The 18,734-nt window shown below is 34.5% G+C and overlaps 1 protein-coding gene across 3 annotated transcripts in view; it reads left to right on the forward strand.

Annotated features, from left to right (window-relative positions):
- Nucleotides 1-18,734, forward strand: part of SENP1 (SUMO specific peptidase 1) — a 47,855-nt gene that overhangs the window by 15,189 nt on the left and 13,932 nt on the right. For all 3 annotated transcript variants that reach the window (XM_063076309.1, XM_063076311.1, XM_063076310.1), the window contains exons 6-13: nt 432-603; nt 6,842-6,945; nt 7,028-7,314; nt 9,032-9,086; nt 13,331-13,369; nt 14,242-14,326; nt 14,557-14,712; nt 15,655-15,786. In XM_063076309.1, coding sequence (XP_062932379.1) covers nt 432-603; nt 6,842-6,945; nt 7,028-7,314; nt 9,032-9,086; nt 13,331-13,369; nt 14,242-14,326; nt 14,557-14,712; nt 15,655-15,786 — 1,030 coding nt within the window. The remainder of the gene's footprint in view (nt 1-431; nt 604-6,841; nt 6,946-7,027; nt 7,315-9,031; nt 9,087-13,330; nt 13,370-14,241; nt 14,327-14,556; nt 14,713-15,654; nt 15,787-18,734) is intronic.

Genomic DNA, 18,734 nt, shown 5'->3' on the forward strand with positions numbered 1-18,734 from the left:
TAATCTTAAAGTAATTCCCTCTAAAGGTCTTGGGGTAGGGGACTGCAGGAAGTAATAGAAAATGTATATGTATTTAGCATACCTGTACCCCAGGTTTTTTGAAGAAAGCTTGTCTGACATATTTTCTGTCATACCACACAACTGGTTTCTAACCGAAAGAAATTCTAGATTGTGGACCCAAGAAATACAAGTTTAAGTGTTTGATAATGATATAGTGTGGCAATGTAAGACTTTTTTAAGTGGCAGAACCTGATGCAGCAACCCCATATATCATTTCTTGTGTATTTCCCTCAAATGATTCACCTATCCCATTCTACCACTTTATTTATTTATTTATTTATTTGGGTTTTGGTTATTTCTTGAAAGTGAGGATAATCACTAGATTAGATTTATCTTACTTAACTGTTCTTTCTTACAAACTTTTTTTTTAGTGGATTATCAAACACTTTCACGGGAAAGTCAAACCATCACTGCCATGTGTCTGCATATGAAAAATCTTTTCCTATTAAGCCTGTTCCAAGTCCATCTTGGGGTGGTTCATGTCGTCGAAGCCTTTTGAGCCCCAAGAAAACTCCGAGGCGACATGTTAGTACAGCAGAAGAGGTAAGGAAAACCTGCAACAAAAGCTACTAAAAGTCAAGATCTTTCCCTACATTGAGCCATTTGTTTCCTCTGATTGAGATGTTTACTAACCATTCTATTTACTTCTTTCTGTGATTTTTTTTTTCTTAATGACTCTTTTCGAGTGCTAACATCTGTGCTTAAGGGATTAAAGAGGTGCTTTATCAGGACTTTATTATTTTTCTTACCCTCTTCTATTCCTGTTGGACAGCTTGCTTTATTTAATCTTCAGTATTGCATGAATGACTTCTTCTACATCAATCTTTTTCTCTTCTCTCTTTTTTAGACCCTTCCTAAAGTCTTCTTTCCCATGGCAAAACTGTTAGCCTTGCTAAACAGTTTTTGTTTTGATAAAATTTGGTTTGATAAAATACCTGCCTTTCTCACTAGGAACAATTTTTCTTCAATATTAAATAAAAATCAAGAAGCTGGTTAAGCAGTTTACATCCTTTTATTATGATACAGATCTTCTTTGGGGTCATAAACTTTCCCAAAAAGAAGGATATTCGGTTGACACTTGGGTTGTTATATTCATTCAGTAAGTCTAAAGGAAAAAAAATCAATTTCAGAATATAATGTAGCATATAATTTGCACAATAGGAAACATGCTTATATCTGTTCAGTTACACATTTATTATGCATCTAATCAGGTTTGGACTGGTTGCTGTAGAGATACAAATGAGTAATAATGACTTTACATTTACATAGTATTAGAGTTCCTAGTGTGCTTTCTGCATGTATTGTTTTTAATCCTTTTAACCCAGTGAAATAGATGGAGATGAGGTAATATCTATATTTTATGGATTTGGAAAGTATAGGTCAGAGGTCACACAAGTAGGAAGTGGCAAGCCTGGAACCCAGATCTTCTGAAGAAGTCTGGTCTTGTATGCTTTCTGTTATACAACATAGCAATGTGGTTTCTGCCCAATGGAGCTTACTGAGTGTGGAGTCAAGAGTACAGCATTACCTGGTAAATAATTACGTAATTTGGTAATTGAAGATCTCTTAGGTGGCAAAACTTGATTATTTATGATACAGTTAGTAAAAATGCTGTGCATTGTTTTGGTTTTAAGTTTGTATTAAATCTAAAATATTCAAGGGGAGGGTGGCAGAACTAGTAAATCATTTAGCAGAGCAAAGGACAGGTAAGAAACTGGCAATATTTGCCTTTGGTGATAAGAGCTGAGCAACAGTGATGAAAGGAAGATTTATTTTTCATTATACCTTTTGTACTGTTGGATTTTGTTCCATCCACGTGTGTATTAGTTATTACGTGCATAAATATATATTTTTTAATTACTGGAGTTGTAGGGCTTGTGCTTATGCTAGAGACTAGGAAGCCTAAGTGAGACTGAGAGAGACATTGTAAGGAAAGAGAGAGCAGCAGCAGGGCTCCCAACTCTCCCCTGCCCCACGTGGCTCCTGCTTGGACCACCAAGGTTCTTTAATCTGTGTGCTCATTGTAAGTTTGCCATTCACTCACCAGCCAGTCCTTTGGACCACCTAGTCAACCTTCTTTTTATCTCTACTGTCAGCCTGAGGACTTGGGCTGGCTGGGTAGTTTTACCCTCCCACCCAACCCTCCAGGCCACAGCCTGCATCAGTGGAGGACATGCATCTGGAAGTCCCCTTCCTCCTACATGCAAAGAAGATGCCAAAGGTTGAATCTGTCCTATGAAATGAGGTGCAGAAATTTTACCTCAGTTGTTTTAAGGTCTACATTCCCCTGCTATGAAAAGTAAGCCACCTGTACTACAGAATAATGGATATACTATGAGTAAGACAAAATATTGGACTGAAGTTTATTGTCAGACTTTCAAAAAATTATTTAGCTAGTTAGTTAGTCTTGGATATTACAGCCAATCCAGATAATATACATTTTTTTCCCTGGGACTAAAGAATGTATTGATGGGAATTTACAAACTGAAGGAAAAGTTATTTTCCATGGAAATGTTGGGATCTCCAAGAGATGCATTTGTTTATTATGTTAAAGAAGGAAGAGTATATATTAATCATAATGCTGCATTTGTCCATCAACTTCAAGAATATGAAGCCATCTACAAAATTAACAGTTGAGGCAATGTCACTACTGCGTTGTTCAGTCTTACAACAGGGGTTTGAAGAGAACACATGAAGAAGAGTTCAAGTAGTGGCCTTGTGGAATGGCTGATTCGAAGGGCAACATTAAAGAGCTGTGCTATCCAGTAGTGTAACCACTACCAACTAAGTGCTATTTAAATTCATTCTAATTAAATAAATTTTAAAATTTAGTTTCTTAGTTATGCTAGCCATGTTTCAAGTGCTCATTAGCTGCATATGGCTAGTGGCTATCATATTGAACAGTGCAGATATAGAACATTTCCATTATCATGGAAGTTTCTGTTAGATTGTGTTATTATAGAGGATGCCGTTGTAGAGGGTTAAATTTCTGTCTGGGAAAGAAAAAATACTAGTGACAATAAAAATATAAAATGGTAAAAACACAAGTCGTTTCGTTTTGGTTATATGTTGCTTCCAGACTTGCTTCTCTGCAACTTATTGAGCAACATTTTAATATGCTGAACTTTTGTAATAGATGGCAGTGATGGTTTTATTCTTTTTTTAAAAAAAGCCTTGGTTTACAATTTTGCCATAAACCAATCATTTTGGACTTAACAGAAAATTGTTGAATTGTGCATTTTTCATACTTCAAATTTATTTATATGATGTAAAGCTATTACTTTAAACAAAATTAAAAGGTTATTTGGGTAATTTATAACAAAACAGTTTACAAGTTTGCTAAAATTTATTTTGTGTTCCCTGTTAAGTTTTTTTAATTTTACTGTTCCATTTTATGATGGTGTTCTTACAAAAACATCACCTAATTGTGGGAATCTGTCACATTTTTTCCTGAATAGAATTCACCTTAATTACCCTTACACTTTAAAAAAATTCCTTGGTCCTTTATTAGGTTTTAAAATGTAACCTTAGCCAACTTCCTTAACTTTAATATATTATCCAAATATTGCTTCCTTTCCTCTCAATTTCCTAATTTTCTTAGTCAGTATAAAACAGTTTAATAAACAAGATATAGAAAAAGATGTTTTACTTTATAGTACCAGATGCTCTAAAAAGGATTGACGTTTCAAGTGGCTTTCCTTTTCGCATGTTGTTTTGGTAAAGCCAAATGGTTTTTTTGTTTGTTTTGTTTTTGGCAGCTGGCTGGTACAGGGATCGAACCCTGGACCTTGGTGTTATCAACACCATGCTCTAACCAGCTGAGGTAATCGTCTAGCCCCAGCCAAATACTATAAGTCAAACCACTGCATCCACATGTTCCTTATCTGCAGATTCAACCACTAGCAAGTGGAAAATATTTGAGAAAAAAAGAATAAAAAAAAACACAAATAAAAAATCAATACAGTATAATAATTACTTACATAACATTTATGTTGTGTTAGGTACTGTAAGTAATCTGGAGATGATTTAAAGTATATGGGTGGATGTGTGTAGCTTATATGCAAATACTATGCCATTTTATATAAGGGACTTGAGCATCTTCAGATTTTGGTATTCGTGGAGGTCCTGGAACCAATCCCCTGTGGATATGAAGGGAAGACTGTATATGTTCTTTTGAAAGTTGCCTAAACTATCCTTTCCCTGTCAAAAATGTTTCTAAATAGAATATAACATTCCTAATGTTTTTTGTTTTAATGAAACAAGAAAACAAAAACCAAAAAAGCCTCCTATCATTTAAAAAAAAATTGTTGTGACTTCCAAATTAACATGTAGAGTAGTGAAAAGTTCTTAACCTTAACCTTTTAAAACTGTAAATTAGTTTAAACTGAAACTATGAGGCTTAAAGGGACCTTGGATAATTATTTGGAATATGGAAATTTATTTCTGTTCATTTTCTGTTTAATGACTGAGGTTGTTCAGGCTCAGATAAGAGCTTTTCTTTGAAGATATGTTTTTGGAGAAAATGGTTTGTGGGGTCATTTGTGTGTGTGTGTTAAATCAGCTTTTTAATCAGTTCTTTACATTGGTATAATTTAGATTTCTTGTAATTTGTATTAGCAAAGTTACTTTATAGTCCCTTGGTTCTTCACATCTTATTTATAAGTATAAAAATTTATTCTAGGAAAACATTTTGCTATAAGATGGGGGGGAGAGAAGGTTTTTGTGGTTGATGTCTTTAGGGTAGTACAAGGATCCTTTTATCTCACTTTTCTCAATGCTCTCTAGAGCTCTTTATGTGATGGGAATGATTTTTTTTACATTCTCTTAGTACCAAGAGATACTATGCAAAGTAACCTGTTACACCAGTTTGTCTGCTCTCCTTTCCTCTCTATGATGTGGTAATATAGTCGAAGCTTTTGTTTTTTTAATCCAGTTTGGTAGGACAGTGAAAATAAACTAAAATGCTTAGTTAAGAGTTAGTTTCCATGACCCAGATGGTCTGATTTCCCTTCACCTTTGTCATCTTATCACCCCTGAAAACAACCTATTGTTAACCTTATTGCACTGTGATTAGGTTATTTGATATAGTGGAAAAGTGGAGTCAAAATTTATATTGGAGAGTATTCAAAAATTCTGGTCAGTAAAATCCCAGAGAGCTTTCCTGTGTACAGGGAAAGAGCTGGTTGACAAAGACATCTCCTACAATGTAATAATCTGTGATGATGCTTCATTCTGCTCTCTACTTAAAGAATTTTCATAATGGCAGTTTTAGATTTTAAAAAAGGAGGATTTATTATAATTAAGGTTTTTAAATTTGTTTCTCATGCTTATATCCTCTTCAGTAGAATAGCCAAAAAATACAGATTTGGTTATTGATATTATTTTATACCTGGTCATTATCTTTTTCTGACCATAATTTGTGTGCTGTCACTGAAGCACTGCCCAATACTGTAGACACTCTCTTCACAAACACTGGAAAAGGAGACCATCATCATCTGGGGTACGATATTAATATTTAAGGGATAAAATAATGGGGTTTCTTTTTTTTCACAAAGCACATTGCAAGTTTGTTTTTCTCTTGGGTTCGTTCTTCCACCAAATGCTCAACTAGTTCTTCCTTTCTTATCACTCAGCTCTTCAAGTTTAAGGATAGCATGTCACAGTGCACTAACACTGCCACAATGTATAAAATTATTTTATGAAGATTGGTGGTTTTATTAAACCATATAGAAAATTTTTCTAAAAATTACTGGGGCATGTTACTTAGTGAACACTGGCTACATGTATTTATGTAATTTTACAATGGTTACAAGTACTTATGTAATTTGGTTCTCTGCCAAGTGACTTCATTTCTCCTACTCTTCTCCCCATTCTCATTGACCTTACTATTTCTTGAATGCATCAAGCACATTCCTGTCCCAGGGGCTTTGCATTTGCTGGTCCTCTATATGGAATACTCTGGTATATTTCTATGACTTGCTTTCCTTGGTTTAGGTTTTTGCTGAAATGTCACCTTTTGAGAGATCTTACCTGTTCCTGATGTTTCCCTTCCATCACTTTCTATTTCCTTACTCTTTAATTTTCTTCATACTACCTGACTAGTTTTTTGTTTGTCATTACCTAATTGTAGTGTAAGCTATACAAGGGCAGGAACGTTATTTTATGCAATACAGTATCTGGTGACTGGAACATAGTATGTGTTCGAGTGAATGAATGAATATTATGGAATATGTGGTTTTTTCCTAAATTTAGTATTGGGACTTACAGAGAAAAAAAAGTAAAATAGTGTTGGAGATGAAAACCACCTCTGGAAAATATCTGCACTTGTGTAGCATAGAAAACTGTTGGCAATTTATCCCACTCTAATTGATTTTGACCGTTCTGTGATTTTTCTTCCAGGTATCAAGAATCAAGGATTTGTTGGAATCCTAATTTAGAGGTCCTCAAATGTTTTATTTCTGGGACTGTTATCATTTTAATCAAAAGTGATTGCCTACTGGCTTTCTGGTTTCTTATCCTGTAGTATCTCTGCACTGTTATTTACGTCTGTGTCCCATAATTTTCCAAAATACACTATTTGATATTTACTTTATTCAACTTCTCTTATACACACTTGATAATTTTTTAGAATATCCTTAATGTACCATAATTTTTAATTATCTTCAGGACTCGCCCTGAGCTTTGGCAGAGCTTCCAGGATTCTGTCTAGATGCTACTTTGAGAAATACTTGCCTCATTGGATTTAAGATTGTGTTTAAGATTTTTTTTTTCTCTCTTATAGACAGTTCAAGAAGAGGAAAGGGAGATTTACAGACAGCTGCTACAGATGGTCACAGGGAAACAGTTTTCTGTAGCAAAACCCACCACACATTTTCCATTGCACCTGTGAGTCACAGAAGCCTATTTTTGATGAATTTAATTCTACAATTTGTTATTTGATATTGAAACTATATTCTTCTCTTGCTAGATCTAGATGTCTTAGTTCCAGTAAGAATACCTTGAAAGACTCATTATTTAAAAATGGAAACTCTTGTGCATCTCAGATAATTGGCTCTGATACTTCATCATCTGGATCTGCCAGCATTTTAACTACCCAGGAACAGCTGTCCAATAGTTTATATTCCTTATCGTCTTTTACCCCAGATGTTGTTTCATTTGGATCTAAAGATTCTGATCCTCTCCATCAATCCCACCATCACCACTCTCTTCCACATCAGCCAGATAACTTACCAGCTTCACATACACAATCTGAAGGTAAAAATGGTATTGTATATTTTTAATCCTAAAAGCCAATTAACTGTTTATTGTACCTATTGCAGGCAATATTGTAATATACAGGTACATATAACTTAATTAACTTACTTTAAATACATATAATTCAGTTAACCATGTCATGAGTAAATTAAACCTACAAATAAGATATTCTTTTTTTTTACATCAAGATTTGATATAATATTTTATTTAAACAATTAACTTCTTCAGCAGAGTCTAGTCAGAGTACATTCAGCCCAATACTTCAGCACTTTCTCTGTTTCTATTAGTTTACAACGAAAATTAAGTGCTCTGAAGTTCTAGGGGATTTGAAACATCAAATAAGTATTGAAGTATAAGCACTTACCGTGTAATACTTTCTAAACCTGTATAGTAGGTTTATGCATTTTGGAGTGGTTGTCAGCAAGTTTTGGAAACAAAAAGTTTCTACCTAACCTTCAACTAACCAAAATATTCAGTCTCTTAGCATTCCAGTTAAAGTTTTGCTATGATACGTATTTTTGTTTCCTTAGTGTCCCCCTTCTTTAGGTATGTATTATGTATATGTTTATGGTATGTATTTAGGTATGTAGCCTAAAACTTGTTTTAAGTGGTTAGATGTTAGAGATCTTTTGAAAGATGAAGCACCAGTCTCTAAGGCTCTCCTCTCCTTCCTCAGGTCATTTTTGGGGGTTTTTCTGTTTTTGTTTTAATTTACTCATCACTTTCTGAAAATTCTCACTTGGGGATTAAAATTTTTGATGGCATCAGTACGTAGCTATACATATCCATGAAAACTTGTATTACATATTGTGTAGTGAGTTACTGAGAACTCTCATTTTTAAAAAAAAGCCCAAAAAACCCTTTAACTTCAGAAACAATCTTTTTGTGGGAGATACTTAGATACAGCTAAACTGGAACAAATATACTACATTGTACTGTTTAATTACTTTCCTTGTACCATTTAATAAATACTTTATTTATTTTATTTTTTTTTAAAGATGACCGGTAAGGGGATCTTAACCCTTGACTTGGTGTTGTCAGCACCACGCTCAGCCAGTGAGCTAACCGGCCATCCCTATATAGGATCCGAACCCGTGGCCTTGGTGTTATCAGCACCACACTCTCCTGAGTGAGCCACGGGCCGGCACTTAATAAAAACTTTAAATGAAGTTCTGATCATAGCACTTTAGAAGGACATGATTCCTGCCTTTGAGGAGTATTCAACATGGAAAATAAGTGACAGAATGATAAAATGTGTACTTTTTAGACTCCTACAGTGTTGTCTCTCCCTCTTCTCTCTTCCCTTCCTCCCACCTCCTCCCCCTCCCTCACACCCTTCCCTCTTTCACCTAATTTAGTCTCATGGTAGATCATGAGCTAAAGGCTTTTAAGAAATACTGGCATGTTCTTGTTCCCCAGAAACAGAAAGTGGAAGCATAGGGAGCAAGCACAGCCCAGGAGTAGATGCTGAAGGGCAAATATGCTTGTTTTTCAGAGTGACTTCCTTATTTATGAGGCAGGCTCTTCACTTAGACCTATTTCTGGTCTCAATGAAAATGTGTCTGCCTCTCTCTTCCGTCTTACCTTTGTCCTGATGTTATGTTATTTTTGTGGAAATAGAACATAACAAAGTATGGGAACTTTAAACTAAAACATCTAGAAAATATAACTATGGAATTTTATTAATAGTGAAATGCTCTTGTGTTTCTTTGTTTAGGATCAGACTCTGTGATTTTACTCAAAGTGAAAGAATCCCAAACTCCAACTCCCAGGTAAACCTTGGAAAAACATCATTCTTAACCTACTGTTTTCCCTTTCTTCAGTCATAATTTCATCACTAAGAGAAACATAATATAAAAGTAAAACTGCCTCATTTCATACCTCTCATGTATTATTTTAATTATTTCAATGACTTTCTAATTGGTCTTCTTTCATTAGCTTCTATTTTGTTTTTCATCCCATCTTCCACCATACCATATTTTCTAATCCATGCTTCTACTTTATTCTTAGTCCATCTCCCATGCTGCAACCAAAGTGAGCTTTCTAAAAAGCTCTTTTCTGATCATCATGAAAAGTTTAATGATCATTTATTAAATTCCTTCAAAGGGTGGCTTATTAGACATAGAATTAAGCCCAAACTCCTTATTATGGTATGCAAAGCACTTCCTCCACAAGTCTCACTTTCTATCTCACATTCTTTTGTTTAACAAGTATTTATTGAGAGCCTACTGTTTGCCAGGTACTAGTTTAGACATTGGGGATAACAGCAGCGAACAAGATAAAGTCCCTACTGTTAGAGAGCTTGCATTCTAGTTGAGGGGAGGGGCGGGAGACAGACAGTGAACAAATAAACATAAGTGCTGTGAAGAAAAATAAAGCATGGTAATATATAGACTAAAGTTGGGGGGACACTATGGTAGTTGGGATAAGTCTCTGATAAAGTGACATTTAAGAAGAGACATGATGGAGGTGAGAGAGGGAGCCATATGTAAATATGGGACTCTTTCATGTGTTTTATATGCTAGACTATTTTCAGTTTGTAAATTTATGCATTTTCTTGCCTTCACACTCGATGTTTCTTCTGCCTGGAATGTCCTCCCTACCTCAACTTGTCCATCTGTCAGTAGTCTCTTATCTTTTAAGTCTCAATTCAAATGTGATCTTCTATATGAAACTTTACTTCTTTTTGAGGTATCCAGTACTACTTTTGTAATCCAGTGGGTTACTACTTAAATTGTTATTATGTCTTTGTGATATATGGAATTGGCAATTCATTTGCTAGAATGGCAATAATATCAGTTTTCCATTTGAGAGGATTAGGAACAGTAAAATGTTCTTTCTTATCTCAGTTTCCTTACTTCTTTGCAGCTCCCCTGTATGTTCTAAGCTCTAGATATTTTAAAATCTCTCAGGGAGACTTAACAGTTTTAATTCCTTAGTTTTTACTTGTTTTTTAGAGTCAGGCCTGGCTTCTGATCTTGGCTTTTCCAGGCTTCATATAACTTTGGACAAGTTACTCTTCTGAACCTCAGTTTTCTTGTCAATAAAATACCAGTATTAATACCTTACTGTTGAGTTGTTGCAAAGATTAATTTATAGATAAAGCACTTATAAAAATGTTTTGTATGAAATGCACAAAAGTAGATATTCTTTCTTGGGAAGAAGTTGATCCCTGGTAAAGAGTGTTCTCTCGATGTTTCTTTTCTAAAACTGCCTTTCTTTTGTGGAGAATTTCTCCTCAATGACTGAAGAATGAGATGAAAAGGAGAAATGGTTTGTTGGGTAAGGCGGATTGAGTGATGCTGTTTGTCAGAGTTGGAACCTACTCTCCCAAGGCTTGGTTGGATTGGCTCTTTAATTGTAATTTCCCACTGCTGCCTCTCAGTTAGGTTCCAGCAATGAAGATCTTCCCTTCCAAGACTGTGCCATGCTGTTTTATACCTCTGTGCCTTTATACTTTCTGATTCTTCTGCCTGGAATTCCCTTTCTCTGCTTGTGTAATTGGTAAACTCTTAATTTGCTTTTCAGAATCTGAGCCAGGAGCTATTTTTTTCTCAGAAGGTTTCTCTGACTTCTTCAGATAACATTAGTCTTTCCCTCCATCCCATACCTTGTTTGTTACTATATCTTTGAAATTATCAACTAGTGTTGATCATAATACATGGCATGTGATAGGTCTTAGTAAATAAATCTTTGTTAAAGAAATGTATTTCTTAGAAAGACTGAAATGCTGCTCTCTTGAGTAGCCCAAGTACTTGTTTGTTTCCTTTTTTGTTTAATGCTTTGGTCTATTGAAAGGCATTTTAGCATTAGTAGAAAGAACACAGTTTTTGGAATTGGACGGATAAGGTTTCTAATTCTGGCTCTTCCAATAGAAATTATCCTTCTATGCCTCAGTTTCCTTTTTTGTACAATATGAGCAATAATTCCTTTTTACATATTATATTGAGGTTTAAATAATATGGGGATTATCATGAGGCCTAACTAATGTTTAAAACACCTGGAGCAGAGGGGGTTTTTTTTTGTTTTGTTTTTTTTGCAGCTGGCTGGTACAGGGATTGAACCCTGGACCTTAATGTTATCAACACTCTTAACCAACTGGGCTAACCAGCCAGCCCTGGAGCAGAGTTTTACATGTAGAGCACTAAGGAGGTGCTCAAAAAATAGTTGTAGTTATTATTATTACCATATGCCTCAATTATGTGAGCAATAATGTGTAATCTCTTTGGAAAAACAAATTTCTTCTACATTGCTTTCCTGAGCCAGCAACGGATACTTTAATCCATTGAAGAGAAGTTCTTGCCTCTACATTATTTTTTTATTTAACAAATACTGTGTGCCTGCTATATGATAGGCACTATTCTAGTTACAGAGGATACAGTAATATACAAAAACAACAAAAATTTCTGTCCTCATCAAGTTTATATTTTAATAAGGGAAGCAGACAAATTTGAATAATATGATCCATTACAGTGAAATTCTGGGTGATTCTTCTAACATCTTTATATTATGTAATAAATGTATTCTCATATTAATTTGTTTTTAATTTCCTACACTAAATAACCCTCACAGTGCTATCTTGGTTGTTACATCAGTTGTTCATTGTGCCAGGTGAATAAGCCCTCATTAACCTCAGGACAGTGGAAAGCAATAGAACAGCAATTTCACTGCCAAATCCCAGCCTCAAGATGATTGGGAAGACTGTTGTCCCAGGACCTCCACACATATACCAAAACCCACAGATGCTCAAGTTCTGTATATAAAATGGTGTAATATTTGCATATAATGTATGAACATCTTCCTATATACCTTAAATGATCCCTAAATTACTTATAATACCTATTATAATGTAAATGCTGCATAAATAGTTGTTATACTGTATTGAGTTTTTTATTTGTATTATTTTGTATTATTGTGTTGTTATTTTTGTGGGTTTTTCCCCTGAATATTTTTGATCAGCAGTTGGTGGAATCTGCAGGTCCAGGACCAGAGGATGTGGAGGGTGGACTGTACTCATTCCCAACAGTTAGACTAAGGATCAAGGGATAACTTTAGAGCCCTTGTTCTTGCCCTCACTAGGACGGATGATAGAGATTTGAGAACTAATGGGACTCTAATCACCATACTTTACAAATCTGGAAACCAGGGCCCATAAAAGTGAAGTGACTTGCTCAGTGTTGTAAAACTAATCAGGGACAGACACCTTCAGGAGATCCAGGTCTTTTAACTCCCCTTTTGATGCTCGGTTTACTTGTTCTATGTATCTAAAAGTTTTCTTTGGAAAAGTGTTCACCCTTTTTCAGTTTGTTTCTATGATAGATCCCTTAGTTAGGGGCTTGCAAGGAGATGAGGAAGTTTGAAAAAAAAAAAAAACCAAGAGGCCCTAGGACAATGAACATGACTGTGACTCTCCTAAGCATTATTCACTTGGGTTGTCAGCAAGAGCTACATGGAGTAGAATTGGCCTCTCATTTTTGGAATGGAGTTGTGTTGCTGATTCGCTGCTTTGGCTCATTGGCTCATTATCTCATTCACTGTTATATGGATTATTTTGTAGGTGGGGATTTTCAGTATTTACTATGATTTGGTTGAATGTGTTTTGATTCAATTAGACTGAGAAGTCTAAGAATTCATAAGATTTGACTAAATCGTTAATAAATCTCAACTCTGAACGATTTGGGAAGAGTACTGTTGTTGTTTAATATATTATCTTGAGACAAGTGATGGTGCTCTTTCACATAATGTTGGTCTCTCATGCAAGTAGGGAGCTATGCTAAACTTAATTTATTTCTGCTGAACTTTAGGTCTTTTTAACTAATATGTATGCAAATGACTCATTTGTGTTTCTTTAATTTCCAGTTACAAATATTTTATATCTTTAGGTACCTTTTATTTATTGCATATCTGTAAAGCAGTCTTATAAATTATTTAAATGATTGCTTTTGTTGGTGAAAACATTTGAATTTTTTCGTAAGCCTCTTGCTCATTTGTCACATTTTTCTTTTCCCACCCATAGTCCTATTTTCTTCCAGGCAGAGCTGTGGATCAAAGAATTGTAAGTTATTTATTTTCCTTCTCAATCATTTCATTTTCAGTTAGAAGAAATCAAACAATTAGCTCGTCACCCTGCATATATTTAGTCAATAAGAGTTACCTACTTACACTTATAAGTTGGATTTTTAAAATTCTGTTAGGGTTAGGATATTTCTATACTTAGGTTTATTAAATCTATAACAATTGCTGAAGCTAAATTGAATTGGAAAAATATTTCAAAGTTAGCTACTGTATAGAAAGGAAAATAAATGCCCTTAATCTGACATTGGTAAAACTAATTTATTGACTAATTCATATTTCTGGAGTTTGCAAAATCACTGAAAATATATGGTCTCCAGTTTCGGAACTCATTTTAAGCTATCCAAACTCCTGGTCTTGATGATTAAAAAAAAACAATACATCATAATACAATATTTGAATTGAAACTTTGGTGATATGTTATTTTCTCCTCTGAGATTCAATCCCAATTTCGGATTTCCAGAATGAAACTTCACTTTTCACCATAATCTTAGAAGCACATTTACAAATATCCTCATAAATCATCTGTTTACATTTAGCAATACACTAATATTTTTAATCATTTCAGTAAAAATGATACAATAATTTCAATAATGCCGTGTGGTTTTAGTCTGTGTCTTAAAATATTTAAGTGTGGAGGATTGGCTAGTTAGCTCAGTTGGTTAGAGCAAGTGTTGATAACACCAACATCAGTGGTTCTATATATATATGTGTGGTGATAAGTTAGTGTAAGGATTTTAGACTTCCTATGTGAAGGTCTATATTTACTCTGTATTTAATACTCACTGTGTATCAACAATGTTTGATGCTAAGAGGGTGGTCTACATTTGTGTCACTTTCCTTTTCATTTCCTAGAACTAGTGTTTATGATTCTCGAGCACGGGAAAGATGGCGTCAGATTGAAGAGCAGAAAGCACTGACATTACAGCTTCAGAACCAGGTAAAAAAAAAATTTGAATAAGATTGTGAATAAATAGCACATCCAAATTGAAACTCTTTTGGAAGTTTATCTGGATTTGGGTAATTTGCTGTTGTAATTGCAAGATTATATGGTAGCACAGCATTTCATAAGTGGTATATGTTTTTGGTCTATCCAGCCAGTACTACTCAAGTGTACATGAGACAAATAGTAGATTTCTTTATCCTACTTATTCTAAAGTTGTCTTTCAGAGATTGCAGGAACAGGAATATTCAGTACATGATTCAGTAGAACTGCATCTTCGTGTACCTCTTGAAAAGGAGATCCCTGTCACAATCACTCAAGAAACAGAAAAAAAAGGTCATAAGTTAACTGACAGTGGGAATGAGTTTCCTGAAATTACAGAGGTAAATCGCATACTATAAATTTCTATACTAGCAAGTATTATGTTTAGAAAGAATTCTCTGGACAAAATTTAAACATAAAGGCAGTAGAATACCTGGTATTTAAATTTTATTGCATATTTCTGCTTTCATTTGTATTACATATCAATCTTGGCTTTATTTTTAAAGGATTATTGAAAATTGATGAAAGAATTATAGATAGTTTTTAGTAACTTCAGTGAAAAAGCATTTAATAAATTTGTATTTTATCTCGTGCATTTTTACCTAATGCACATGTACAACAGTTTGACATCAAATTGTTAGCTGAGATTTACTTTTTTTTTTAAGTAATAAAAACCCATCATAGAAAATTTGGAAATACATAGAAGTCTATGTACGTTTTTAAATAATCTGTTTCTTAATCCCTACTTCTCTTTGAAAAGCTGTCATATAGCTGTGGAGCATAACACATTTGTTATAGTTGTACTGGATTCCATATTTTACATTTAAAAAAATAATTTTACATTTTTAAGAATACAAAATTTTCTAGGAAAATAATGTCTCAAAGACACTACCTTTATTCCCTTATTACATTTTGCAAAAGATTCTATTTCTTAGGAAAGGGTTTGGATCAGAGATATAAAATATAGTTAGGTCTTCTCATGGTCTTAGAAAATTTGATATCAGAAGGTTATTTCAGAATAGGAATTAATATGAAACAAGGGTCTCAATGTTGTGCTGAAAAAGAGAAGGGATGATTAGGTGGGATGGAAGGAACTAACCAGGGGAAATTTCTGAGAAGGAATAGAAACCACAATGTTAGACAGAACTAAATTGATTATCAGTAAGTTGATAAAACAATTGATTAGTGATAAATATGCTCTGGGGATTGTATGGGGCTTGGTGAGAAATCCAGTGTGTCTGAAGCTGTGTATGTTTGATTTCTGATACCTTTTGGTTGCCTAGGAAATGGAGAAAGAAATAAAGAATGTATTTCGTAATGGGAACCAGGATGAAGTTCTTAGTGAAGCATTCCGCTTGACCATTACACGCAAAGATATTCAAACTCTAAACCATCTGAATTGGCTCAATGATGAGGTAATCTTGCAAGTATTTTTATGTACAAATAGTAAGTGAACATTAAGTAGAAACTAAAGGCATTATCTTACTGTTCTCTGATCATGGTCCTCGGATGACCTGCATCAGAATCACCTCTCACGTGCCTCTCTGTTCTCCCTGCTAAGTCAGAGGGAGTTTGGTGGAGATTTGCAATTTTAACAAACATCTCTGGTGATTTCTATGTACTTTTAAAATCTGAGAACCACTGAATTTACCTTTTCTTGTATTGAAGATTTGGACACTGAAGGACAGGACATTTACTCATTGGTATTCTCACTTTCTTTAAGGCACCTACCCTGCAGTTCACATCTTTTGAGCAAATATGTTGCAGCATGAAGGAATACTTTGGGATTTCTCTATCAGAATCCAGTTCTACTTTATTTTCTTCCTCTACTTATTTTAGGTTACTTACATTATGAGTGATAAGCTTTCTAAGATAGCCTCCATTTATATGTGATGTTTTTTAAAATGACATTGTATAAGTTATATTATTAAATATTTGATGTATTGGGTAAAAAAAAAAAGTTATGGCCCTCGCCTTCTGATTCCAATTATTTTAAGTATATTAATTTTACTATCTTTAAATTGATCTGTGCAATTCTTAAACCTGTAGAAGCCTGTTTTATTTCAGAAGGATATTTTTACAGCAAAAGAAGAGAACTGGGTTTAGTATCTTTTCCTAAGTACCTCCTTTCTTAGGCCCATTAGGCGCATCCCTGTCTGATCTGGGTGTTCTCAAGCTTCACAGCTATAGAGGATATTTAGATTCTTGGTATACTAAGCACCACATATTCTAGATACCCATATCCTGTTCTTGTATGTTTAGGACCTTCCAAACAATAATATTAGTTAACATCTGTTGAGCAATTACCTCATGTTAGGCACTATTCTAAGTATTTTATGTGTTCTACTCACATGGTTGTCACCATACCCTTGGAGGTAGATATGACAGTTTTATCATCTCTATTCTATAGATAAAGAAACTTGCAAGGTTATATAGCTAATAAGTAGCAGAGCAAAGATTCAGACCTAAGCATTGGGTCTTATATACTATATCATACTGCCTCAGAATCTTAAATTGTGTCCTGTTTTAGGATCAAGTGTATGTATAGAATATAGGAGCCATATATCATGCCCAGGATGTTGATTTTCTCTAGGGTGAGCTGGACTAGCCCCATTCTCTTTGCCACTGATCAGTTTATCAGATAAAAATTTCAGAAGCTCGTCACTCCCTATATAATATCTGTGACCAAGAAGCATAGTTTGATACTGTCTGTCTTTAGGGGAACCGCCCCCCCCTTTTGCTTCTTTTGGCCCAGATATTAGAACATTGGAGCAAATAATAGGGAAAAAAGGGGCTCAGCAAATCAAAGAGATAAATGGAAATCAAGGATAGTCAGAAGTATCCACTAAGTTGTTTTTGATCTGTGATCTTTAGCCACTTTTTGCCTGCCATTCCTGGAGAGGAGGAGTCAGTTATTCTAAAGAGATTGTAACCTGTTTTCCGTAAATTATGCACAGCCTTCTAGGGGGCAGCAATGAGTAGTATATGAGCTGAGTTCTTGCTATTTACTGTGGCAGTTACCTCAGTGAGATCCCTTACAGAGGCAGCATTCAAGAGGACATATTTTCCATTCCCTGGGCCCATCAGAGGCTGGATTTCTAGCAAGCAAAGTTAATGGAAATTACGTTATTTAGACAAGGGGAAGGAAAGATTCCTTGTCTATCTTATCCCTGCCACACCTACCCATAACTTTTGTAGGCATTGCTTTTCTTCTGAGTTCAGAATAATGTTAAACTTGAAAGCGAGTTCCAATTTACATGTCCATGATGATGATGATAACTATTTTTAAAAGCACCAATTTTCATACTTCTCAGACTTTCAAAGTTATTGCCCTTGAGAAGCTAACATTCTGTGGAGTATTAGTAGATATCCTTAAGTAATGATTCTGAATTCTATTTCTCAATTGTGAACTCTGTCTTCAAAAGAATAAAGTATCATTACTCCTAAAGAAGATTGAGAGTTCACAATTGAGAAATAGAATTCAGTATCATTACTTAAGTAATTTTTCCTCTCGTCAGTCCTGTTCTCCTAACCTCAAATAGATATTTTCATTAATAACCAATTTTTTTTCATATCTCTTATCACTTTTATGGGATGTATTAAAACTTTCTCCAAAATACAGTGACTGATACATTATTCTTAACATTTCACAGACAAGGAATATAGGAGCCAGAAAGTGAAAGTGATCAGATTAAGTTTATAAGGAAAATAAGATCTAGACATCTTATATTTGGGATAAGTACAGAAAGCCATTATCTATCCTTTCCCTGGTGTCTTTCCTAAAAGAAAAGTAGACCACAGTGACTGTTCACACAATAGACTTTCAAATTTTTTTTTCATGAATGGATTTTTATGAAGTGAATTCAGTTAAATTCTCTATAGCTTCCAAGGACTAATGATTGATGAGATTGACATTTTACCTCAATAAAGGAAATGTAACTTCTCAAAAAAGGGATGTGAGAACTAGCTGACTTGTAAAGAATGCAAAAGGAGGCTGATAAAATCAGGGACATTGTAGATAGGGATTTCTATGCTGGGTCAGGAGATTAGTTATTAATAGAAATATCTAATTAAGAGAAGAAGGATAAGGTTAAAGAGAGGGGGAATTAGTTGTAAAAGTAGATTGAAAGTCTATCAAGAAACAGAAGGAAGTATTTTCAAAGGAGTGTTAATACTAGAAATTATTAATTCCTGAAGATAGAGATGACTTCTGGAATTTATTACAACTTTAGGTGAATGATCCTGAGAAGAGGACTGCTTTGGGCTTTGTTTCTCTTTATGGCCAAGTTATTCTGGCTTCTTTGAGGGCCTAAGGATTATTTGATAAGACATCAGATAAATTTAGAATTACATGGAAATGGTT

The sequence above is a fragment of the Cynocephalus volans genome, chromosome 12, assembly GCF_027409185.1.
Source record: "Cynocephalus volans isolate mCynVol1 chromosome 12, mCynVol1.pri, whole genome shotgun sequence".
NCBI lineage: Eukaryota > Metazoa > Chordata > Mammalia > Dermoptera > Cynocephalidae > Cynocephalus > Cynocephalus volans.